We start from the raw sequence: 26566 nt of genomic DNA on the forward strand, positions 1-26566 counted from the left end.
TCACTCAGTAATATTAAGGTTTCTCTGTGCCTTTTGGGGGCTTGATAGTTCATTCCTTTTTTCCCATCGTCTGGATGTACACTCAACTACTGAAGGAAATCTTGGTTGCTTCCAAGATTTATCAATTATGAATAAAACTGCTAGGAATGTCCAGTGTGCAGGTTTTTGTGTGGATATGTTTCCCATCATTGGTTTTTACAATCAAAGAGCATATACGGTTTCTATAATCACAAAAATACTTTAGAAAGAAAATCAGTGCATTTGGTTATATAAGAACAGACAGACAATTGAAAGGAATTTTAATCGACTCATCACAAAGCACTGAGCAAGCAAAATAATGTTAATAGAAAATTTTAAATAAAATATTTAAAACAAAAACAGCAGTGCAGAAAACAGCATTAAAATGTTGGCATAATCACACACATTTTAACACTTCCACATTCTTTTTGGAATCCAGGCTTTTAAACTTGGGGAACATGTTGACTTATAGGAAAATAAAAGAATGCAGATGAACTGACTCTACAGAGTCACAACACAGAAAATTTCCCTAGAGTCCTATTGCCAGATAAGCAGTTATATGAATTTTAAAATCAAAACAATATGAATAATTCTTTGCTCTTTAAAGTAAGTATCCAAGAATTATACTAGAAAAATGTGCACATACTGAGCTGTATTTATATAATGTCATTACATTCTCTGGCCCATCAGGCTAGATACATTTATTTACTAACCTCAGTTATATATTACTCTTCGCTTTGTCAGAACGTTTGCCAGACTTCTCAGAGCAAGATATATCTTAAACATTCAAACATTTAAAGAATGTAACCACAGGAATCATCTAATCCAACTGGGGATCCATTTTGTTAATGACACTGATCCTCAGTGACAAGCGCACTAAAGGTGAGTAGCACAATCAGCATTTTCACACACTGAAATTCATGAAATGACAATAGTGCAACTATTATGTTTAACTGTAATTAAGTCTGAAGACAGGTATGTTTTTCAAAAGGATTAAAACCCTAAGCTACAGAATTGTGTTACATAAAAGGATATGGAAATCTTACTCATTCTTTACAATAAAGATGGGAGAGTCCTCTTAAAAATTAAAAATTCAAGACACTTTCTAAATACTTTCAAACTAAGTTGCTCTTGCCAACACCTATAAAGTGAGAATTTTGTGTACAGAATTCAGGAATTACCTTTAAAGGCAGGGCATGGAAATTATTTGCCTGTCTTTAAATTTTGCTATTTGCCTCTGATTGGGCATGAGATAATCCTGGTGCCAAAGTCTGCTTTATAAAAGATAAGTGGTCACATATCTGTGGAAACCACCTTGTTTTGTCAATGTTTTTATGTAGTAGGCATGTCATTTTCCAGTTATAGCTACAAAGTTTCATAATTAAGGATTCCAGTGCTGGACAGAATTTTTTTTGAATACCCAGATAATTTTCAACAAATTTATCTCTCACTTTTTAATTCATAAGGAACAAAACTGATACAGGTTTATGTGTCTCTGTGTGCATCTTAGTATTTTTGTTTTGATATTTGTTAAATAGTTCACATTTAACAAATGTGTCTGAAGTCATCCACATAGTAACTGTTCTATAGTAGACACTGGGCTCAACTATTAAAATTGTATACAAGGAAATTAGGGGTGTTGCAGTATTTTGTTGCAAATAACTTGCCATCTGGTGTTGGGTCAGAAAATGCTATTTCGTCAGTCCTGAGAAAACAGCCAAACATGAAGCGGTTCCTAAAGAAGAGGAAAAGACAATTTAATCCTAAAGAAAAGACAATTTAACAATGAAATCAACTTAAAATTCTAATTATATATATATTTTTGTCTCCTTCAAGAAAAAGCAATTCATATATAAAATTTCAATTTCTTTAAATTCTCTTGATTACAATAAAAAATATTTTAGTAAGTGATAAAGTGATTTAATGCCTTAGATTTTAGAGGTGGAAGTCTAATGATACCATTTCACACATGAGCACACTGAGGTCCAGAAAAAAATTCTGCTGAGATGCAAAAGGAACCATTCAAATTATGTAGCTGACTCGAGAGGATCCATGGTAATGAGCGACAAACAGGCGGTAATATTGCTGACTAAAAGCAATAGTGCATTAAAACCAAAAACTCACCATCAACAACTTTAACCAACAACTATTCTCCTCAACCACACCACACACTCGGAGCTTAAAGGAGGCAAAAACTAACCTGCATTTTGACCACAACTCTCCTGACCCAGCTCAGCCAGGATTAAAAGTAATACAATGAAACGGTTAAAAGAATTCAACAGGGGGGATCCCTGGGTGGCGCAGCGGTTTGGCGCCTGCCTTTGGCCCAGGGCGCGATCCTGGAGACCCGGGATCGAATCCCACATCAGGCTCCCGGTGCATGGAGCCTGCTTCTCCCTCTGCCTCTCTCTCTCTCTCTCTCTCTCTCTGTGACTATCATAAATAAATTAAAAAAAAAAAAAAAAAAAAGAATTCAACAGGGGCAGCCCGGGTGGCTCAGCGGTTTAGCGCTGCCTTCGGCCCAGGTCATGATGGGAGATCGAGTCCCACATAGGGCTCCCTGCATGGAGCCTGCTTCTTCCTCTGCCTGTGTCTCTGCCTCTCTCTCTGTGTGTGTGTGTGTCTCATGAATAAATAAATAAATAAAATCTTTAAAAAAAAAAAAAAAAGAATTCAACAAAATTGAAGGAAATTCCATAAAGTAGCCAGTACTCTTCAGATTCTTCAATGCCATAAAAGACAAAGACTAAGTAAGAAACTATTCCAAGTTAGGAAAGATAACAAAAGAGCTAGGACAACTATGCAATGTGATTCTGGCAGGAAAAAAAAATGCTATGAATATGAAGGACATTGGAGATAAGTGACAAAACTGAAATATGGACAGTATGTCAGATAAAAGCATTCCATTAACATTAAATATCCCATATATGAGGACTGAAGTGTGCTTATGTAAAAGACTATCTTTGGTGTTAAGAAATTACGCTGAAGCACTAAGGGCTAAAGGGACATCACGCACATAAATCAGAAAGCAAATGTTACAACTTGATGAATCTGGGCAAAGGTAAATAAGGGCTTTTTACTATTCTTGCTACTCTTTTATAGGTTTGAAGTGATTTCAAAAAATATAAAATTAAAGACTGGATTCAGTGAGAAGATAGATATAAGCATATGATAATATGTAATTTTGTACAAAGTTTATTGCTAAATTTCCTAGAATCCAAAGCAAAACATTGGTTTCATTAAACAGATCTTACTGTCTTTACAAGTGATAGCAGCTATGGAAAGAATTTCAGATCTGTGGGTTCGAGTCCTGTCATTTCATTTGCCTGTCAGTATAGATGTGTACTAATAATCCCCAGGTGAGCCTCAGTTGCCTATATCAAACAACTAGGAACAATATTCTACTCTTATGAGGATTAAACATATATTGCCTGTACAGACAAGAGAGAACTGAACCTAAGGCTCCTCATTACAGGATTGCTGCCAATTACCTGTATCTCCAACTCACAGATGTGAGAAGAGATGTGTTCTCAAATGAATGTTTTTATTTCTCTGTTAAAGGTAACTTAATTTTTTATTCATTATTGCTTATAGATAACCTATTGCTTTGGTACCCAAAGTATGATCTACAGACCAGCAACATTCTTCATCACCTCAGAGCTTATCAGGAATGCAGAATCTCAGGTCCCACCCCAACCGACTGAATCATACCTGCATTTTAACAAGATCCCCAGGTGATTCATACAGACTTCTAAGTTTGAGAAACATCAGACTAGACTGGTGGAACTAGGTTAGATACTGGTATTACCCATGCCAAATTTATGCATTCCTTAAAAAATATAGAAAATAGAGGTATTTCATCATTAACCATCAAATAAAAATCTTTACAGACACTAATTTTTCTCACTGTTCCCCTTTATAAGGCATGTACAGGGGACTAGGATTATGGCCCAACACTGGATCCCACAATGGTCTTGGGTGTTCTTTCTTAAAAAGTGCATAGGACTCAAAAGGCTAGAATAGCACTACTCAAAGTGTGGTCACTGGATTGTAACCTCTTATGTATAGAAGTCGAGAGAGTAAGTTGTGTGAAACTCATTCAAGCAAACCTACATCAGGTACATTTACAAGCAAGAAATAAGTTCATTTGTCACATTAAGAAACTTCAAGTAATTAAATGTTAGTTGAAAGTGTGCACCTGGGAGTTTAAAATGGCAAATCACTTATTTTTTACTGAGATACAATTCATACATCATAAAACTCTTAAAAGTGTACAATTCTGTGGTTATTCGTATACTCACACAACTGTGGAACTACCAATATCCGTTCCAGAACATCTCATCATCCCAAAAAGCAACCCTATACCTATCAATAGTCACTCTCCATTTACCCTGCCCTCAGTCCCTGGAAACTACTATTTTCTATCTATGGATTTTTCTGTTCTAGATATTTTCTATAAATGGAATCATACAATGCAGGGTCTTTTGTCACTGGCTTATTCCAATGAGCATACTGTTTCCAAGGTTTATCCATGTTGTAGTAGATGTCAATACTTCATTCCTTTTTATGGCCAAATAATATCCCATTGTGTTATTGTACAGAAATGCCACATTGTATTTATCCACTAATCATAAATTTGGTTGTTTACACTTTCTTGGCTCTTAAAAAAATAATGCTGTTATAAAACTTTATGTACTAGTTTTTATATGGACACTTGCTGTCATTTCTTTTGAGTATATACCTAGGAGTAGAATTACTGGGTCATATGGTTAACAGTTTAGTTTTGTGAGAAACTACAGACTACTATTCCATAGCAGCTGTACCATTTTACATTCCTACCGGCAACATACAAGGATTCCAATTTTCTCCACAATATTTGTTCCTCACCAATACTTATTTTCCCTTTTTTAAAAAAAAATTTATAGTCACGTTAGTGAGTGTGAAGCGGTATCTCATCATTGTTTTGATTTGCAAATCCTCGATAGCAGCCATATATATTTCTTCTTTGGAAAACTGTGTATTAAAATCCTTTGCCCATCTTGAAATTGGGCTTTCTATTGCTGCACAGTAAGAATTCTTTCATATATATTGGATATACTAGACCCTTATGAGATGAATAATTGAAAAATATTTTCTCCCATTTTGTGGGTTGCCTCACTAATTCAGTTTTATATTTAGTTATATATATGAGTTATAGTAAGTCTTCGCTAATTACCTGATCACATACCAGTTCATGAATATGTGCAATTTCTGTAGTTCTTTTTATAAACTTATATTTTATTTGTATAAATTATATTTAGTGCATGTTAACTTTTTTATATCTGCTGAGTCTAATAAAAATTTGGGCTTGTATCTTCCATTTTTTATTTTTCTATTTCACTTTCTAGCAATTCATCTCATTTTATTAAAGTGTTGGTCTATAACTAAACTAGTTTTTCACTGCAGGTAGTTTGATTAGCACTGGGCTATAATGTTCATACTTGGAATGCTGTGCCCTAAACTGAGTGAGTACATCTAGTGGGGAGGGGGGGGAGTTTCCCCTCAAGTGCCAACACTTGCCTTTGCCTGACTTTGATAGTACTTAAACAGAAGTGTCTTAACATCATCCATCATTCCCTTTGACTCATGAGCCAGGAAAGGTTCTAGGAAAGCTAATCTGGGCCTAGATCCATTTTATGTTATTTGTTACCTGAGAGTATCTACCAATCGTCTTGCGATGCGCTTTCTTCGTTTCAACCTGAAGACCCAGATTCTACTTATTCCACATACTGCAGGCTGTGGCACATCTGAACATTGCCAAGCCCGGTGACATTCTTTAGAGCTTGCAGATTCTGGACCAGTTGGTTCAGAAAGGACACGGAAGGCCTGCAATAATGTACAGATGCATATAGAGCTAGCAATACAGTTGAGTTTACATTTCTCTTTAAAAATCATTCCTTAAACAAGACTTAAGTATCTAAAATTAATCGTATACCTTCACCAAAAATGTTAAAATTCTGGCGCTTTTTGAATTCTTATCCATTTATAGTGACACAATGCTTAAAAAAATACTAGTGACGTTGAGATATTCCCACATTCTAGTGTATTACATACCATTATGAAACTTCCTTCTTCTGATTAAAAAAATTATAAAAATCAGACTCTTCCTTTTAATATAGTACATAAAGCTCTCCCATTCTCTCCAGCCTAAACTATATGATATCCTAAGAAACTGATAACACTAAAGAAGATTTTTGCATATTAACTATAAAATTTGGTCAGCATTTAAGGACTTTTTTAAACTTCCTATTTGAAATAATGTATCCTTCACCCAGTTTCCTCTGTAACTAACCTAGAATACCAAAACCAAAATTAATACAGGTATTAACATAGGCATATTGTTCTATGTCATGGAGCAATTCATCATACCTGCATAATCATTTAAGCACCACCACAGCCAACCTGTATACAGAGCTACTCTATCATCTCAAAGATCTTTTGCTACCTCTGTATAACATACCCACCTTTCCCCCTTCACCATCTCTAAGCTCTGGCAACTTCAATCTGTTCTCTACCTCTATAATTCTGGTTTTTTTTTGGAGGATGTCATATAAATGGACTCATACATCATGTGACCTTCTGAGATTGGCTTTTTTTCACTGGTACCATGCCCCTGACATATATCCAAGCTGTTGCATATATCAACAGTTTGTTCCTCTTAATTGCTAAGTAATATTCCATTGAGTGAATGTACCAGTTGTGTAATCATTTGCCTACTGAAAAACACTTTCATTGTTTCCAGGCTACTACAAATAAAACTGCCATCCTCATTAGGGTATAGGGTTTTGTGTGGAGTAAGTTTTCATTTCTCTGGGATAAATGCCCAGGAGTAAGATTGCTGGGTCATACGAAAAACATAGGATTATTATTTTTTAATATTCTATTTAAATTCAATTTATATGATTAATTTTTTAAAGAAACAGTCAGGGAGCCTGGGTGGTGCAGTTGGTTGAGCCTCCAACTCCTGGTTTCAGATTGAGTCATGATCTCAGGGTCGTTAGATTGGGCCCTGCGCTGGCACCGTGCTCGGCGTGAGTCTGTTTTGGACTGTCTCCTCTCTCTGCCCCTCTCCCACTGTGTGTGCACACATGCTCTGCTCCCTCTCTCTGAAATAGATCTTTAAAAAAAAAAACAAAAAAAACCTGCCAAATGTTTTACAGTCTTAACATTCTATGTTCCCTCCAACAATGTCCAAAAGACCTAGTTTCCTTGCATCCTTCCCAGCATTTGGTATTGTCACAATTTTTTTAGTGTAGCTGCTCTGATAGCTGGGTACTTAATTTTTACCATCAAGAAAACTGCTTTTGAAATAAAAAGAAGAGAATATGTTGGCTATATTTGCCTATCATCACTACATATACAGTCTACTTCTTTAAAATAAAAGGCCAAATTGATCATTAATACAAACCAGCTATTTTTTTGCCCCAACTGTTGATAAGCACACATGAGACTATATTATGTGTGTACATACATATGTGTGTGTGTGTATATATATATATGTGTGTGATTTATGTATGTGATATATGTGTGTATATGCACACACACATATATATATAAAAAGAGAAAATATGAAAGAGCAATAAAGAGAGTAGAAATGAGGGGCACCTGGGTGGCTCAGTCAGTTATGTGACTGGCTCAGGTCATAATCTCAGGGTCTTGGGCTCCCCACTCAGCCAGGAGTCTGCTTCTCCCTCTCCCCTCTGCCCCTTCCCCACTTGTTTGTTCTCTCTCTCTCTAATACATACATATAATCTTTAAAAAAAAAAAAGATAGAAGTGAGAGGAGAAAGGGAGGCACTTACACAAAGGTGTAAGATAAATTTATGTTATCTTTATACATATTTATGTATATGATTTATGTTAATATCTTTTTAAGACATTTTAAGACAATATTTTTAAAAGGTAGACGACATCAGTGTGTGATACTATAAAGTCAGGTAAAAAAGAACACACTTGAACTATAATTCTCTGTAGCTAAAGATTATACTGTAATCATCTTGAAGGCAAAAATTGTATCTCTTTATTCTAGAATAAAAGTTGGCAACTTTTAGGTTCTTTGGGCCATGTGATCTCTGTTACAAAAACCAACCACAGATGATATGGAAATAAGCATAGCTGTGTTCTAATAAAATTTTATTTATAATACAGGGTAGTGGGCCAAACTTGGTCCAGGGGCTGAAGTTTGCCAACTCCTTGTCCAGAACATTGCTAATTAGCACCTAATATAGATTCTAATTAAGGAACAATAATTATTTTGCCAAATATATTAACCTGCACTAAATCACATGTACAATATCTGGGCTCTATAGATTTGCTTATTTAAAATCACTGTATTTTATAGTCCAGGTATGGAAATGACCACATGAACATAAGACTGACTGACTTATTCTTACATATGACAAAATGCCAAATATAATAGAACTAAATGACTTCAATTATTGATATGGCCAAGGATACTTTTGGAGGTGGAAAAAGTCATTAATAGTATTCTTAAGTGCTTGAGATTTCACCCAACTACGTTTTTGCTCACACATTACACTAATAATTTAAGACATATACCATACCTGTTTGATGGGCTCTGCAATTAAACACCCAACTACTTTCTTATCATCAGATATGAAGAGAAAAGTCTTGGTTTTGTTTGGACATCTGGGAACAACTTGGTGGAAGCCCAATTCATTATCAACAAGTTCTTGGACATCTTCTACCTAACGATGTTAAAAACCAAAAGAGATTAACTTGTTTTAAAAAGAATAGAAACTAACTATATATGTATTTAATAAATATATAAAAATCTATGTTTATATATACAAAATTTGTGATTACTATCATTTTAGCTTTTTACCTCTATTTCCTAAAATTTACACACTCCTCAAATTACTTTACTATTGATGCATGTATCTGCCACTTTGGAAACAGGGTTTGAAAAACATATTTTACAGATCACTTTCAACAGAAAGAAATGCAGACTCCTGGGGGAATTAGGAGTGGAAAGTGCCAAAACAGATTTTGTTTCAGCTTTATCCAATGTTCACTGGGGGCTCAACATCTAGCCCAAGAAACAAACACCACCACTAGAGAAATATATTCTGGGGCCATTAATGTCTCAATATTGAAAAGTTTAGTTTATTTTTCCAAGTAAAAATGAAGGTAAAGGATAAAACAGATAACTGTTTTCTTTAATCTTTGACTGACACTTTGTCTTATAATTCCAAATTTAGTTTTATATAAACCACTATGGAAGTCATCCCTGCATGAGCACCAAAGTGGATTAGCTCTCAGGAAAGGTGTTTTATAAGTCAAACTACGTTGATTTCTTGGTGAGAGGAGAAAGAGGGAGTAGGAGGAGAACAAGGATTAAAAAACAAATGCTCCATACCTTTCTGATAGCATAACTTGGATCATGTGGCAGGACCAACACAATTTTCCCATCCCAAAACTCTGCTACAACACGTTCTTTTTTCCAGCCCTGACCAAAGGAAAAAAGTCACAGTTTAATTTGAAGAGGGGGGAGAGAAACATTAAATAGTCTGGAAAGAACAAAAAGATGAACAATGAAGGATATGAAAAAAGACACAATTTATCTAAAGGGATACGAAAAGGGAAATAAAAGATGCCTAAAATAAAGTGCCTGTCCTCAAGAGCTGACACTCTAGAAGGAGATATGTACATAATCCACTACAAAATAAAGCAAAATCAATTAAAGAGCCCTTCATAGGAATATATAGGAAAAAAAAAAAGATGAATTATTAGGAGTAGGAAGGTGGAAGAGGGCTAAGATAAGCAGTTTTAATAAACCACACTAAAATATAGGAAAAAAGATAATCCACTTGAGTAGCAGGCACAAATCACAAAGGCCAACAATAGAATGTATTGGAGTAGAAAGGTGCTTTATAAAAAGGTGGAACCTCTCTTAACAGAAAAGAAAAAGCCTGCAGAAGCCACAGAAAAGCGTTTTTCTAATCCTATCTACAAGAAAGAAAGTAAAGTGAGGAGGTTCAGGGAAGTGGAGTCTCCTTAACTCTTTAAGTTTTGTATTCTAAATTGTTCAGCTCTGCTCAAAAGGCTAGAGTTGACGATGAAGGGTGTTCACTCAACCTAGAACAATACTTCTATTAGGATAGAAAGTTTGAAATAGCACTTTTATTAAAAGTTAACTTTTAAATATCATCAACCTCAAGTATAAAGACAACACAACTGCAGATGGTATTTATGGATATACAAACCTTTCAATGTTTAAGCAAAAGAAATGTATCTTTTAAAGCAGTTTTACTTTTAGAACAAATTGAAAGCCTATTTTTTACTTACTGTGTATTTGATTCCCTCCAGAAATCTGTGGTGATGCCTAACATGCTGCAGTTCATCTTCAGGGTTGGAGGCAGTATAGATCATGCCACAGGACTTACACACAGTGGTTCCAAAATGTTTCTGACCTGCATCCTGTAATTGGGAAAAGAAAAAGTCCATCTTAAACATATCACAAATAGCTCTGTATTTAGTTCATGTAACCATTCATTCATATTTCTCCCTAATTCTTCTTTTGTGCTGGTACGAGTAAAATACTAAATGAAAGTCTGGTTACTATATCCTCTTCCCCCATCTCCTAAACAAAATGGAATGAGAAGAGAACTTGATGAAAGAAATGAATTTCTATTTATTATACCATTTTAATGGTATAAAAAAAAAGAAGATTCTTTGGCAGACCCACAATTTTAGAAGGAATCAAATTAAATCATAAAGATAATAGCTAAGATAAATAATAGTTTCTTTACTAAGATCTTAAATCTGTTTCAAAGAGGCAGGGGAAAAGTCTTGTTTCAAAGAGGCAGGGGAAAAGGCCTTGTTTCAAAGAGGCAGGGGAAAAGTCTCAGGACTTATATATTTATCATATAGTATTTTTTCCTTAAGTGATTAAGAATATTAAAATTATTTGCTGCAAGAGTTGATAAAAAATATAATATATAATAAAAGTTCAGAAAAAGCATAAATTCATGAATACAGGAAAGTCAGGAATATTCCATTTTTTGGCTTATTAACTTCCATTCTATCTCATGAGGTATTGTTTAATGCTACTGAAAATACCAAGTTCCGAATGAATACAGGGGGACTGGGAAACTTTTTCTGCAAAAGCCCAGACAGAAAACATTTTAGGCTTTTTTTGTCTCACATTCTTCTCTTTTTCTTTTTTCCAACCCTTTAAAAACATAAAAGCTATTCTAAGCTTATAGGCCATTTGGTCCACGGCCATAATATGCCAAACCCAAGTCTAATACAGTGTAGCTATTATCATTAAATATTCTGTGGATCAACAAGAATTGTCCTTATATGAAGACCACTCATTCATCAACATTTTACTAAATTACTAGCATTGTCCAACATTATGAGTTTGAAAATCTACTTGACTATCTTTAAATGCTATCACTACAACAAAGCTGGCATTTACAAAACTCAGAATGTCTGTAAACCATGTTAACTATGCTAAGACAACATGTCTAAGCCACATGCACAAGAGAAGCTGTTTTAAATTTACTCACAATGATGAGCTGGTCTTCTGTTTCTTTATTTGTATCCCTGGCATTAGTACTTTTCTGCATGTTGATCTGTTTCAAGTTAGCAGATATGACGGATCCCACAGAAGACTGTTCTTCAACTAAAGATCTTTGAAATGAAAGTTAATAAACTATTACTATATTATTTAATTACTTGATAAACTAAAAATGTCGGAGGAATTACAATGAGAATAGATATGTACATATTTGCAGAGCACCTTGCAATTTTTATTGCTCTATTGACAGTAACTTGAAGTAACAGGGTTCAGAATAAGAAACCTGAAGCCCAGAGAGGATCAGTAGTTTACTCCAAGTAAATTAACTAGTAAAGAATGGCAGTTAGACACAAATCCTCATCTTCTAACTCCAAGTCCAAGGGACCCTCATTAATACTACCAGATGTACATATGCAGTCACAAGTTTACTTCTCTTAAAAAGTGATTTTTTTTTTTTTTTTTTTTGCTTTGCCAACTTTAGGGCAATGTTTACCCATGTAGACATAAAGAAATTCCAGTAGCAGCAGAGCAAATAAGTAGATTCTATTATTGAACTTCACAGTTCCACAGGACATCAGCCACCAGGAATATTATGATCCAACAGCTCTACTTGGGCAGCTGGGTGAGGCTAACATATTCACTGGTCCTCATACCTAATGCACCACCCCACTAGTCTCAAATGCTTAGGAAAAAAATATTTTGGCTGGATAGATGGTGTTGAGACAACCTGTTCTCATTAGGAAAGAATGTTGGGATTGGCTTACAGAGGTTGTAAACTGGAGGCTCTCAGGCCAAATCCAGCTAGCAGGTATGTTTTGATTGGCTTACACAGTGTTCAAAACTTTGGATTAGCTACCAATATTTCAATACCTAGAGATTTCACTTAAATATGTGTATTTCCAATATTGCAAGAGCCACTGTAAGATCACCAGACCATTCTTTCTTCAAAGAATGTAATTAACACAGCAGTGCATGTGTTTTTAGATGAGGTATACATTCTTCAGTTGGTTCCACTCTTCACCCAATCTCTGAAGGCCCTGAGTTATAAACTTGTCTTATCATCAAAGACCCTGGTTTTCCAAGGACCAAAGGAATAAAAATCTGTGGAGAGTAAAGGTAAAAGAAAACTGGCAAGGAAAAAAGGTGCCCAAAGTAAGAGATTCAGAAAAAACAAGTTAAACACACACACACACACACACACACACACACACACAGGAAAAAAATCTGTCCAGTGCTTCAAGACTAAGCCAAGCTATCCTGTATTTGACTAGAATGTCTTTCAAATTGACTTGACATTATGGTAAGAAATATATTTTACATTTTGACCAATACAGAAATATACATAAAACTAAAAACCAAGAAGTTTCACTAAATAATTTACTGTAAATAAATTACTGTGAGAGATGCATTATTCCACTTTAAAGATTCTGGATATGATGGTTTAAAACTGCTTGGACAAACCACCTATGGTACATGCCCATAATATAAAACACATTCTCTAGTTGCTTGGCCCTCTCCTGTTCCTTTACTAAGGAACTCCGCTCTTCCCATCCCTGCACATATGACCACAATCTCTTTATTTCTATCTTAGTAATTTTAATACTTCATTACATGCATTCATTTAAATGCCTGTCTTCTTCCAACCATAATAACTTCCATGATAGGACAATATTTTATCTTCACAGCTCCAAAACTCAGTAATAGTTCAATACCGTGTAGTTCTCTATAAATGTCTGCCAAAAGAGTAAACAAAGAGCCTGGAGAATCTGTAACCTATCTAAAGTAAAAGTCATAGGTTAATCCACAAGAGAATGAGGAGATCTGACCTTTGGGTCCTGCATAAAGAGAAACTTCAAATAATTTAACCAACCATATCCTAATATCTCCTTAGGCTAGATTAAATTAGTTTATACACTGTTATCAGGTAATTGTGGTAGGTTTCAATCCTCAATGAATAGTTATGAAAGACAGAAATTGGAAAAAAATGGAAAGGTGCAAAAACCTAGAAATATGGCCTTTAAAGAGGGAAAGTTGCCCACCCAACCCAATCTCAGTTAATTTATGGTGAGGTGCTCTGAAAAGTAGAACTTAGCTACAAGCTCCTTGCTCAATACCTCTAGTTATTTATCATCAAGTGGAGAGAGAAGGACCAAAGCCACTCAGGAAGATGTTAAGGCTATAAGAAACATCTTTTCCAGAGCTTTCCCATCTATTCTGTTCATACCCACCCATTCCTAAGATAGCAGCAGCTTCAGCTGGGATTTATAACAGCACTGAGCTGCTATAAGTTACTCCTCTCACCAGTTTCCTAGTCTATAAAATGGGGGCAATAATAATGGTACCTACATCAGGAGGTTGTAAATGCTCGTCAAACATTAACTATTATTAATATGTAGTCACCCGGTAAAGGCAATATAGCTGAATGGGCTTTAATCCAGATACAGATTCTAGTCATGGCTGCTAAGAGCTGTTGCACCTCAAAGCTGTGCAATTTTAACTGGATTACTATCAGTTTCCTTAACTGAAAATGGAATCATTAATAGGATCTACCTTCTAGGTTGTTTTAAGAATCAAATGAGATAAACGATATAAACTATTTCTTATGGGCTAGGTACTGTATAAAAATGCTAGCAATATGGGGCACCTGGGTGGTTCAGTTGGTTAAGCTTCCGCCTTTGGCTCAGGCCATGATCTCAGAGTCCTGGGAATGAGCCCCGCATCAGGGTCTCTGCTCAGCAAGGAGTCTGCTTCTCCCTCTCCTCCTCCCCTTGCTCGTCCTCTCTTACTCTCTCAAATAAATAAAATCTTAAAAAAAAAATAATTTAGCAATTATTATTGCTCAAACCCATGAAGATTTTTCCCTTCTCTCAACCCTTAGGTTCTTACAAAGTTTCTATGAGAGGGCCTGATTTCATCTTATTTTCAATATCCCCTTGGTGGGGAGGTCTAAAAATACTCTCCCAATTAAATAGTGCAAGAAAGAAAGATACCCAGAGAACTCAAAAAAATTTTTTTAAAGATTTTATTTATTTATTCATGATAGACAGACACAGAGAGAGAGAGAGAGAGAGAGAGAGAGAGAGAGAAAGGCAGAGACACAGGCAGCAGGGGCTCCATGCCAGGAGCCCAATGCGGGACTTGATCCCGGGACTCCAGGACCACGCCCTGGACCAAAGGCAGGTGCTAAACCGCTGAGCCACCCAGGGATCCCTGAGAACTCAAAATTAAGTAAACTTTAAACACTGAAACAAGAGCCATCCTTACCTTTTTGTATTGACTGAAGACACACTGAAGATAGGATAGACAATGGACTCAGGAGAAACTGGTCAGGGGGAAAATGACAATAATTATATTAGAAAATAAACTCAAAACTTTAAATCATAAAATTTTAAAGGTTAATATGATAAAAATATCCCAATCACTTCATTTCAAGACTTAACAAGTAATCAAGGCTGTATGGTATTGTCAAAAGGACTAGATCAACAGAACAAAATAGCCCCAAACAGACCCCCGCAAATACAGCCAACTGATTTTTGACAAAGAGACAAAAGTAATTAAACAGAGAAAGGATGGGCAACAAATGGTGCTGGAACAATTGGACAGTCATATGCAAAAAATCCTGGCAACACTTTTCCATAAAAATTAACTCAAAATGGGGGGTTCCTGGATGGCTCAGTGGGTTAAAGCATCTGGCTCTTGGTTTGGGCCCAGGTCATAATCTCAGAGTTGTAACATCAAGCCCTGCTTTGGGCTCCATGCTCAGCTTGTCCCTCTCCCTCTGCCCGTCTCTCTCTCCCTCTCAAATAAAATCTTAAAAAAAAAAAAAATTAACTCAAAATGGATCACAGATCTATATGCAAAATGTAAAACTATATAACTTTTAGAAGAAAACATAAGAGAGGGACGCCTGGGTGGCTCAGCGGTTGAGCGTCTGTCTTTGCCCAGGGTGTGATCCTGGGGTCCTGGGATCGAGTCCCACATCAGGCTCCCTGCATGGAACCTGCTTCTCCCTCTGCCTGTCTCTGCCTCTCACTCTGTGTCTCATGAATAAATAAATAAAATAATAAAAGAATAAATAAATAAGAGAAAAATCCAGATGAACATAGATTTTTTTATGTTATGGGTATGTTTTTACATATAACATCAAAAACACAATACATGAAAGAAAATATTAAGCTGAACTTTATCAAATTTAAACATTAGCCGTGATGGTAAGGGATCCCAAGATGAAATGCAGACTGTGACAAGTGAATCTAACTGTATCAGAACTGTATGGGATAACTGCAATGAAAGAAGTATGGGAAGAATGGGCAGCTGACTTGACAAAACTGTGTTTTAACTAGAAGTTAGGAGGCTAAAGACAAAAGGACTGAAAATATACTCTTAACTGGTATATATTTCTTACAGGAGTGTGAATTAACAATTCTGAAATTATTGTGCAGGTGTAGTGGGACTGAACAATTAAATGGGTGGATGGTGAACAGTAGGAACCAGGTTTTCCACCGTCTGTGGGAAGCTATGGATAAATAAGCAAGGAAGGGATACACGTTATGGTACTGGATTAGAGTCAGAGACATTAGGTTTGAACTTGTATTTAGTATCTGTACAGATGGAGAGACATAAGAACAGCTACAGACATGTGTGTTTACGTGGGTTTATATGGGTTAGTATATATACATCTAGTTCCTAGTTTCGTCTGCTGACAGGGCATAGAAGCAATGACACACCGGGAACAGTGAGCACAAGTTCAGATCTTGGTTTCTAAATAGAAACCCAACGGAATTAGTTTCCTTGGAGAAATGGCTGATTCTAGGACTGGGGCAGGGGAAATACAAGATGAGCCCGGAGCACCCTGAAGTGCCGGAAAGTAAAGAAGCGTTCAAAAAAACAAAAGGATGGGACATGCCAAAGAGAAGGACCTGAAAAGACCTTCTCATGGTCAAAGCTAGAACAATCTGAACAGTAGAATAATGTAGTATGCCATTATCACCCAAAATAGAAAATATTCATGTGTCCCTACTAGTAAGTATTCCATGAGTCCATTTATTTAAAGATCGAATAAATAATGAGAAGAGAAAACATTTCTTTATAGAAGAATGCCAAATAAAATATGCAAGTAATTCTCCCTCCAGATGATGGAGCTTGAAATCCCCTCCCTGAAAGGATGGGCTAGACTTAGTGATTTACTTCCAAAGAATAGAGTATGGAAAAGGAATATGAGGGCAGCCCAGGTGGCTCAGCAGTGGTGTGGTCCTGGAGTCCCGGGATCAAGTCCCACATCAGGCTCCCTACATGGAGCCTGCTTCTCCCTCTGCCTGTGTCTCTGCCTCTCTCTCTCTGTGTCTCTCATGAATAAATAAAACAGAAAGAAAGAAAAGAAAAGAAAAGAAAAGAAAAGAAAAGAAAAGAAAAGAAAAGAAAAGAAAAGAAAAGGAAAGGAAAGGAAGAAGGAAGAAAGGAAGAAGGAAGACGGCTGGAAGGAAGAAAGGAAGAAGGAAGACGGCTGGAAGGAAGAAAGGAAGAAAGGAAGAAAGGAAGAAAGAAAGAAAGAAAGAAAGAAAGAAGGAAGGAAGGAAGGAAGGAAGGAAGGAAGGAAGGAAAGAAAGAAAGAAAGAAAGAAAGAAAGAAAGAAAGAAAGAAAGAAAGAAAGAAGAAGAAGAAAAGGAATAGGAAAAAACTGCAAACCTGATCTTAATCAAATGACAGGTTAACATCATCTGTAATGTCATTTGGATATCAGTACTCCCTCCCAACTAAGTGTGGTGAGAAGGGTACTTCCCCTTAGTTGCATTCTTCCCCAAAACCGGAAGGTCCAGTCGATTGATGAGACAAGGATCAGACAAACCAAACTTTGGGCCACTGTATAGGATAACTGGCCAATTAGTACTCAAGAAGGTCAAATCATGAAAAACATGGAACAAGCAAAAGACTGAGTAAATGTCAGAGCAGAGGAGATAAACGAGACATAACTAAATGCAATGTGGTACCCTGGACTGGATCCTAGAACAGAAAAATGCCATTAATGGAAAAACTGGTGAGCTCCAAATAAAGGCTAGCATTTAGTTAATAGTAATGTACTAATAACATCAGTCTCTTAGTTTTAACATACGTGCCATGGAGATAGAAAATGGTATAATGGGGGGAAATAGGGTGAGAGAGATCCAGGAGCTCTCTGCATTTTTTTTTAAAGATTTTATTTATTTATTCATGAGAGACACAGAGAGAGAGAGAGGCAGAGACACAGGCAGAGGGAGAAGCAGGCTCTATGCAGGAAGCCTGATATGCGACTCAATCCCAGGACTCCAAGATCATGCCCTGAGCCAAAGGCAGACACCCAACCGCTGAGTCACCCAGGCGTCCCTCTGCACTGTCTTTTTAACTCTTCTATAAATCTAAAATTACTGCACAATAAAAAGCCTATTTTAAAAAAAGGACCAGGCATGCCTGACCAGTGGCTCAGTCATTAAATGTCTGCCTTCAGCTCAGGGCATGATCCCAGAGTTCCAGGACCCAGTCCACATTGGGCTCCCTGCAGGAATCTGCTTCTTCTTCTGCCTATGTCTCTGCCTCTCATGAATAAATAAATAAATCATCTTTAAAAAGAAAATAAAAAATTTTTAAATTTAAAAAAGGACCAAAGTTAAAATAGCAGTTGACTAGAGAAAAATATATTGCAAGTGGGTTATGTGGTAAAAAGCAAACTTTTAACTTTCCATTGAAAAATAAGAGCCCGTTTAAAAAAGAAAAAGAAAAAGAGCCCGTTCTCTAGATAAAGACAAGACAGGTCTGATCTGCTGTAGGTAAGTTACTTAACATAAGTTTGTTTCCTCTACTATAAAATGCGTATACAAATCCATTTCCAAGGGTTGTTGTGAGAAAAGATAAATTGTAATTAAGTAATAAACTTTTGCCATTTGTATACTACCTTTATCAATTTTGCCATATCCTTATACCATCTGTATTATTTTTTATTCATTAGTTTTCTTTAAATGAACTTAGTGTAGTGAAATAAATTTATTAAAAAAAAACTTTATAAATACTGTAAAGAGAAAGCCATTATTGTTCTGTTACATGTTCTATTATATCAGTAATAGCACAACCCATGTGAAGCCTGACACATACTAAAACTTAGCACTGCCTGGTACCTATTCAGCACCTAGTAAATATTAGTTATTAGCAGTGTATCTCAGAATTATCATTATTGACAATTCTTCTATATATATCATTAGATCCTCTTAAGGACTATTGTTCCAGATTATGCTTTTAGTTTTATCTTTGTTTTCTTCCTACGAACTGCAGTTTTCTCACTTCAATCAACATATATACTCCTAGGATTTTCATTTATTTCCAAACTTACAGATATAACCAACAAAGTAAAGTGACCAAGAATCTGGTTGGTAAAACAAAATGTTAATTAACCTCTTTATATATTCATAGTTTAGTAAATACTGTTTAATCGAACAATGATACCACAAGTTAGTAATGGGATTTCGGAAGAGAAATATAAAAATGAAGACTAACCTCTTACTTTAGAGCTCTCCTCCCTAGATCACATAGCTAATTAGTGGTAGACCTAAACAAAATCCCAAGGTTCCTGATGCCCAATTCAGTGTCCTTTCTATGGCTTTGTAAATTATCTTACAATAAGGCTTTGATCACAAATATGTAACACAAATTGTTTTTACTCCTTCCTATAATTTTGGGTAAGATAAGTAGGTTAGGTGTGATGAGAAGACTGCGTTTTAGGGAGCTTAAGTAACTTGACCACATCTCATGAACCAATCATACATCCGTATTTAAAATTCCTGCCTAACATCTCCGGCTCTCCTCTGTCTCCCTTGTTTTTAAAATGCACCATGTTGCTTATCAAAGAAAAAGGTGTCACTGAGATAAACACAAAGACACAAACATAAGCACACCACATACTTGAATAAAAAAAAAACCAACACAGTATTGTATATAACTGCATATTGACTCATGTAATGAATTATCACTCTAAATAAATAAACTCATTTTGAGAAGTTTTCTCTTACTTACCCGCCTTGTTTTTACTGAGAGAATCCTCTGAAGGAAAACACGCATTTTCATTAGGTTTACATTCTCTTAAACAAACTACTCCACCAAATGAGTCCTGAAATAATGAATAGAGAAAATTAAAGGAAACCTATAATTCTTAATTATTTTCTATCTCATGAATGAATCCCAATAGATCTATTTCTAAAACAAAATATCTAGTTTATTATAAATTACACTTCTAAACTGATTTTAAATCCTCAATTTTCAAACTACTTTAAGGATAATTTCCCCTAAATGTACATAACCTTTCAAAAGAGAGTGGGCATATTTAATACTGTAATTTGTAAAAAAAAAAAAAAAAAAAAAAAAAAAAAAAAAAAACTGTAATTTGTCATCCTGTCAAAAACGTATTACACGTTTGAAATATAATATATAATATCAGGAAGTATATTATATACTTATATTTTATCAGGAAGTATAAGATATACTTCCTGATAAAGATGGTAGAATGACGATTATAAAACATCCTTTCTATGATCATGAAATTAAAAAAAAAAAAAGTAAAAATGGCAAAAAAAATTTCCCGAGCAGCTACCAAACTGGAAGGGACAGCCTGTCATAAGCCTTAAAAAGACAGCCAGGGGGATCCCTGGGTGGCGCAGCGGTTTGGCGCCTGCCTTTGGCCCAGGGCGCGATCCTGGAGACCCGGGATCGAATCCCACATCAGGCTCCTGGTGCATGGAGCCTGCTTCTCCCTCTGCCTGTGTCTCTGCCTCTCTCTCTCTCTCTGTGACTATCATAAATAAATAAAAATTAAAAAAAAAAAGAAAAGACAGCCAGGGACACCTGGATGGCTCAGCACGTGATCCTGGAGTTCTGGGATGGAGTCCCACAACAGTTCCCCATGAGGACCCTGCTTCTCCCTCTGCCTGTGTCTCTCATGAATAAATGAATAAAATCTTAAAAAACAACAACAAAAACAGGCAGCCAAAGAAAGAAAAAGAACTCTCTGGAGTAGCTGAGAGGCTTCTACATCCCACTTGTTGGGCAGCAGCAGGGAAGGGGGAAAAAGTAGAAAACATTTTGAAGTATTTCACTAACACTACTAATTTGGTAAGACTCAGAAAATACATATAGCTTGGGAGGAAAGGAAAAAAACCCTTTTCTTTCTTTTTTTTTAAAGTTTTTAAAAATTAATTAATTTAATTTATTTATGATAGACATAGAGAGAGAGAGGCAGAGAACAGGAGGAGGGAGAAGCAGGCTCCATGTGGGGAGGCCGACATGGGACTCGATCCCGGGACTCCAGGATCGGGCCCTGGGCCAAAGGCAGGCGCTAAACCACTGAGCCACCCAGGGATCCCCAAAAACCCCTTTCAACTAAAGTAGAACTCCTATTCAAGACCATTATATCTCAGTAGAGATGGGACAATGCATCAGTTTACTATTATTTCTCAGGGCTCCACAGGGATTTGAGGAAAGATGATGTACTCTCTAAAGAAGACAGGATTCATCTTGGCTAGGAGAGAGGACTACTAGTAGTGATATTTAACTTGAGCAGAGAGCTCAGTTTCACAAACGTAAGGTGCACAAAAGCCCAGCTTCTCAAAGATTACTGAAAACTAGACAGAACTCAGTATCATGCCCCTTATAATGAAGTTCAGAGAAGAAAACAAGGCAGAGGGAGAGTGTAGTGGAGAATTCATCATGTCACTGTATAAAGGCTGTATCTTTATTACCAGATAGGGAGAATACTAACCAGGAGATGGATGGGTAGAAATGTGGACACCCTTCTCCCCCTGCCATTTTTACTAATTTGAGAATTCTAGCATGAATTGTGCATTTTTTAAAATTGAGGTACATTTATGCAAAATCCACAGATGTAAAATATACAATGATTAGTTTTGATAAAATTATACACTCATACCAATAAATCCAGTCAAGATATGGGGGTGTTTTTCGGCAGAAAAAAATAAGACAATTAGTAAAATCAGAATGTCATGGCTTAGCCAGCAATAACAAGATATAAAAAAAAAAAATTCTTCTCTAAAATTTTTCTAAAATTTCCAAAATAATCTAGTACTTTAAATAATGACCTGAAACAAACAAAAAAAAATGCTCATATACTGAAAAACTACTACTTGTGTTGTTATTTCTACTTTCTAAAATACTACCAAATAAAAATTACTAAGCTTCCCCGGATTTTAGTAATTTTTAATGAAATGCATACCTTAATGCAAGAAAATGTAGGCTTCCTTAAGCCAAAAGAGAAAAGTCCCATTATCCCACTCTGCCCCTAAATTCTTTATAGCGATTAAAATATAGTATTTGGCTTCATAAAAGCAGTCCGTTGGACTGTAAAGAAAATAAAAAGTTTTTAACCATGTTATATGTATTATGTATACTGAAGTTATTCATATAGTCAACTTAGTTTTTAAAGTGACATATTTGGTTTTCTTTACCTTTGTTAATTTCTCTTCATTTTTACTTCTTGTATGAAGCAACTCAATGTTTGGTTCTTTTTCTAGTAACAAGCTCTTTGGCACTTGCCTTGCAGTCTCTGCGTAAGAATCTTTGATCACTTTTGATATATTCTTTTCTGTGAGTTCCAGTAATGGCTTGTTTTCCAGAGACAATTTTCTAAGACAGGGCTTTTTTCTAACAAAAAATGCTGCTCCACCCTGGAGTGTAACTTGTGGTTTGACTTTTTGGCTTAGAACCCGAGGAGCATTCAGATTATCTTGAGCTGAATAGTAATTATTCTCTTTCTCTACAATTGGCTTATAGGCCACTCGATTTTGCTTGGAACTTTTAGAATTTTTTGATTGAGGCTTGATGCATTTGTATTTTGGTTGACATTTAGAAATTAAACTCTTTTGTGGCCTTTTAATCATCCTCTTGGAGCAGACTGGTTTTCCCTGAATTTTTTCTGTCACAACAGGAAAAGATTGGTCTTCATTATTACTTTTTAGACAAGTGGGTCGACTTTCTTTTATCAGCTTTCTCTCTAATGGGTTGAGGTACCACTTATCTTTCTTATAAAAGGATACAGTAGACATAGTAGATTTAAGTGGTGAACCTTGACTTGCAGATGGCAATCTGGTTTTAGTTGTTTCGGATGGATTTGAAAGGAAATGACTTTGCTGAGAGCAATGAACCTTCTTTTCATTGTTATCACTGTAATTTTCATCAGGTGATGGAAATGTATTTTCAGCAGAGTCCAAAATTAATTTCTTCGATGGAATGTCTGATAATAAGCTATGAAAAGAAATGAAGTACATTAGTATCATTTTGCTTCAATTTTATGCCAATCTACAACTAATAAACAACCATACTTGTCGATCATACTAAAAACAATACATTCTCTCTACCAAACATCCATCCATACACATTCTCTATTAGTTTACCAGGATTCTCAAAATGTGTCCATACCGAAGCAATGAAATATTTTTCAGAAGTAAGTCCCAACAACGCTTGCCAAAACAAACACTGTTAAGAAAGAACCTTTGACATCATGTGCGCATGTGCCTGTGTATATGCTTTAAGACCTATTTCTAAGTTTTGGCCATATACTTATAGCTCATCTGGCTTTACTGGCTACTGTGAGTCCCCTAAAAGTATTAATTCTAAGTAATAAACTGACTCCCTCAAGCTTGTTCTGTGGGGAATAATTTATACCCTGTTAGGACATGTACTAAGCACTGAGTAAACACACTTCTAGGATGGCTCACAGAGGAGGAGTACTGTATGAAAAACACTTTGTAAATTATTATATAAGAAAAAGGAGCAAGGTAATAAAAGATTTGACATACATTTCCAAGTCATAGAAAACAGCTCTTTCTGATTCTCTCCAAAGACACTAAATAACTAAGGTTGAAAGCTTACAGTATTTCCAGATTAGAATTAGAATATAAAATGTTCCTATAACCACAAGAAAGGACAAGTGGAATAACAGAAATTTTAAGAAACAGAAAAGAGAATATAAGAAACACAAGGAGATGGATTTTTCTTTTTTAAGAGTTTTTACACACAGGATGAGACTCACTTGTCACAGTTCAAAGGCTGTTTCCTTTTTCTCAGAGTAAAAGCTGACATCTTCTTAACTGAACTCCTAAAAGCAATAGGAAAATTATAATAACCAAATTTATCCAATAACATATAAAAATCACTATATCAAATTATACTTGCAGAGTCTGAAAAAGCTTTTAGATGGGTGAAGGCAATTTTTAAAAAAGATTTTTATTTATTCATGGGAGGGGGGGGAGAGAAGGAGAGACACAGGCAGAGGGAGAAGCAGGCTCCATGCAGGGAGCCTGACATGGGACTCGATCCCAGGTCTCCAGGATCAGGCCCTGGGCTAAAGGCGCTGAGCCACCCGGGCTGCCCGAGTGAAGGGTTTTTAAAAAGCAAATCACTTTAATAAACATTTAAACCACGAAGGTAAAAAAAAAAAAAAAAAAAGGGAAAAACACTTTACCATGGCAATGAAGAACAAGAAATAAAAGTAGAATTAGCACATCTGTTTCAAGATGGTAAATGATCCTACCAAGGAGGAAGCATTTTTTTTAAAAAACTCGATTTTAGGGCACATTTTCCCCCTTTGATTAACTTATACCAAGTTCAAATACTCTGCGGGGATATCTTTCTGTGATTTCCCTCGGCAGACCCTACACTTCCTTCACGCTCCATTTGATACATTTTCTTGTTGGTTTAACTGTCTTCCTCAACAGCCTGAATGCTCCATGAGGACAGAGGCTGTTTCTAGCTTTTTCTTCAGAGTTCAGCAAGGAAACGGGTTTGGCATAAGCGCCTCCCAGCTTACTCCTGAGGAGCCTAGAGCAAGCCGCAGGTTTCCTAGTTCCTGAGATACGAGGACCTCCTTCGGCTGCTGAAAATAAACACAACCCTGCACGTTAATTCTCGAGCACCAGAGAGCCTGGTACGTTCCTTTCCCCTTCTTTCGGAGCAGGTATAATAATAGTAATTATTATTATTATTATTATTATTATTATTATTATTATTCACGAGCATGATTTCAAGGTTAAACAGGAAACCAGGGTCTCTGGAACTCAAGGTCGAACCGCGGCTGAAGAGAAGGTTCTTGTGAGGCTGAGTGAAGAAATGTGTGGCAGAAAAGCGCGCCTGTCCCCGAACCCAGTCATGGCAGAAAGAGACAAGGCAATCCTAAATCAGAAAGATGGAAACCCGCTGACCTCAGAGTGCGGAGAATCCCTTGCGTGGCTTCGGTCTCGAGCTGCTGAGTTCGCCAAGCCCTGAGCTAGAGCTCGTTTTCCTTGACGTTCACCCCCACGTTCCACAGAATCCCCCGTGCTCCTCCGCCTTCCGCCCCACGCCTCCACCCCGCAGCCCCGCGCAGCACTTACCTGAGTCTCCAAGCCCGCAACCTCTCTTCGGCGGAGCCAGTTTCTCCTCCGCTGTATTCAAATTACCGCGCGCCCGTGAAGGTTGAAGCCGCTTGCGTTCTGATTCGCCGCTTTTCGGACCTTCCAAGGGCTGGCTCGCTGATTGGTCGCTCACTAGCACTTGCCCCGCCTACCCAGGAGGCGGTCTCCAGAATTCTCCCGCCCTGGGCAGGGAGAAACGGTCTCTCCTGGCCTAGGGATCCACGCCTTCCATAATCCCTTGCGGCAGCGCCGGGCTCCATTCCCGAGGTCTGGTTTAGATGCATTCTGGGAATTGTAGTTTTCGGCAGAATAAAGGTACTCGCTTGAGGTCGAGGTGGATTCTGGGGTCACGTGGCTTAGCATGTTTTTGTAAAGTAGCCTCCGCAAGATTCTCCAGGCGGCTATCTTTCACATTTGAAACTTTGTTCATCAGCTTAACATTTTTATTAATTATTCATTAGATTCCTAGTTCTTTTTTTTTTTTTTTTTAATTTTCCAACTTAAATTTAAAAATTAAATCATGGCACTAAACATCTGTAATGTGCCAGCCAGGCAGTCTCACGCGCTTTACTAGGTTTATTCCATTTACTTCTGAGATATGGATTATCGTTCTCATTTCACTGAAATGAAAACTGGGGGCCTGCAAACAATTAGTATTTATAGGAGATAGCTGAGTTCTTGCTCTGGGAAGCCGTAGTGTTCTTAAAGTACTCACGGGTTGTCAGCTACTGTTTATTCTCTGTGTCACCAGATCCTGCTACAGTCTTTGTTCATTTCTAGTTCTAAATAAATTTAGTTAAGGGATGCACTCACTTTACGTCATAGAACTAGTCTCTCGAGGGAAATCTGGGTGGCTCAATGATTGAGCGGCTACCTTCTGCTCAGGGTGTGGGACCCAGGAAATTTAACAGAATCCCCTACCCCTGGACAAGCAGAGCAGGACTGACTCTATTTTGGGCTGCACCTGCCTTGTGCTGACCTGCTTATTACTTAGGGCACTGCCCCGCCTTAATCAAAGACCAGGGCACACCCTAATCGGAAATCCTGCTCAGCGGACCAGCATGACTGTGCAACTTTCTGCGTATCCCATTGGCCACTGGCCCCTATAAAGTTGCTAAGCCTCTTCGTCTCGGGGTTCAAGTCCCTGCTCCGCTGCGTGGGGTATACTTGGACCCAGGTTCGGGCTTGTAATAAACCCTCGTGTGATTGCATCGGTGTCGGCTTGCATTGCATTGGCGGTTTCTCGGATTCGCGATCTTGGGCACAAGGGCGTGATCCGGAGGTGCAGGGATGGAGTCCAACATCAGGGTCCCCGTGAAGAGCCTGCTTCTCTCTCTCTGTGTGTGTCTCTGTCTCTGTCTCTCACGAATAAATAAATCCTAAAAAAGAATAAAAAGAACTTAGTCTGTCGGAGTGAAGAGAAACAATCAGGCCAAAATTAACGGCTGGGGAGCTTTATAGGAGTAAGATTATGCCCACTTGACAAAAGCAGACTTCGGAGGTCCATTGGTTTGGAAGTGCCCTATCACACAGATAATAATAGA

At 36.9% G+C, this 26566-nt stretch overlaps 1 protein-coding gene across 2 annotated transcripts; it reads right to left on the minus strand.

Annotated features, from left to right (window-relative positions):
• Window positions 1-281: 281 nt before the first annotated feature.
• On the minus strand, window positions 282-25966 carry ESCO2 (establishment of sister chromatid cohesion N-acetyltransferase 2). 2 transcript variants are annotated; one of them, XM_038573738.1, is made up of 11 exons: window positions 25002-25966; window positions 23663-23728; window positions 22080-22875; window positions 19639-19732; window positions 14866-14923; window positions 11591-11714; window positions 10365-10496; window positions 9436-9525; window positions 8621-8764; window positions 5708-5883; window positions 282-1753 (listed from the first exon to the last, which is right to left on the minus strand). In XM_038573738.1, exons 2-11 carry the CDS (start codon window positions 23710-23712, stop codon window positions 1621-1623), a joined length of 1797 nt encoding a protein of 598 aa, XP_038429666.1. In that variant the 5' UTR covers window positions 23713-23728; window positions 25002-25966; the 3' UTR covers window positions 282-1620. The 2 variants fall into 2 exon arrangements, with proteins under 2 accessions (XP_038429666.1, XP_038429668.1); XM_038573740.1 differs by lacking the exon at window positions 25002-25966 and adding an exon at window positions 24831-24964.
• Window positions 25967-26566: the final 600 nt, after the last annotated feature.

The sequence above is a fragment of the Canis lupus genome, chromosome 25, assembly GCF_011100685.1.
Source record: "Canis lupus familiaris isolate Mischka breed German Shepherd chromosome 25, alternate assembly UU_Cfam_GSD_1.0, whole genome shotgun sequence".
NCBI lineage: Eukaryota > Metazoa > Chordata > Mammalia > Carnivora > Canidae > Canis > Canis lupus.

Bases quoted from the DNA above. Each gene is read 5' to 3' on its own strand.
- ESCO2 (XM_038573738.1), bottom strand. From the start codon at position 23,712: ATGTCAGCTTTTACTCTGAGAAAAAGGAAACAGCCTTTGAACTGTGAC. The intron at 10,497-11,590 runs GTGAGTAAATTT...TCCCAATTACAG, and splicing joins CAGAAGACCAGCTCATCATT to GATGCAGGTCAGAAACATTT. The intron at 9,526-10,364 runs GTAAGTAAAAAA...TCCTTTGGTCAG, and splicing joins TGGAGGGAATCAAATACACA to GGCTGGAAAAAAGAACGTGT.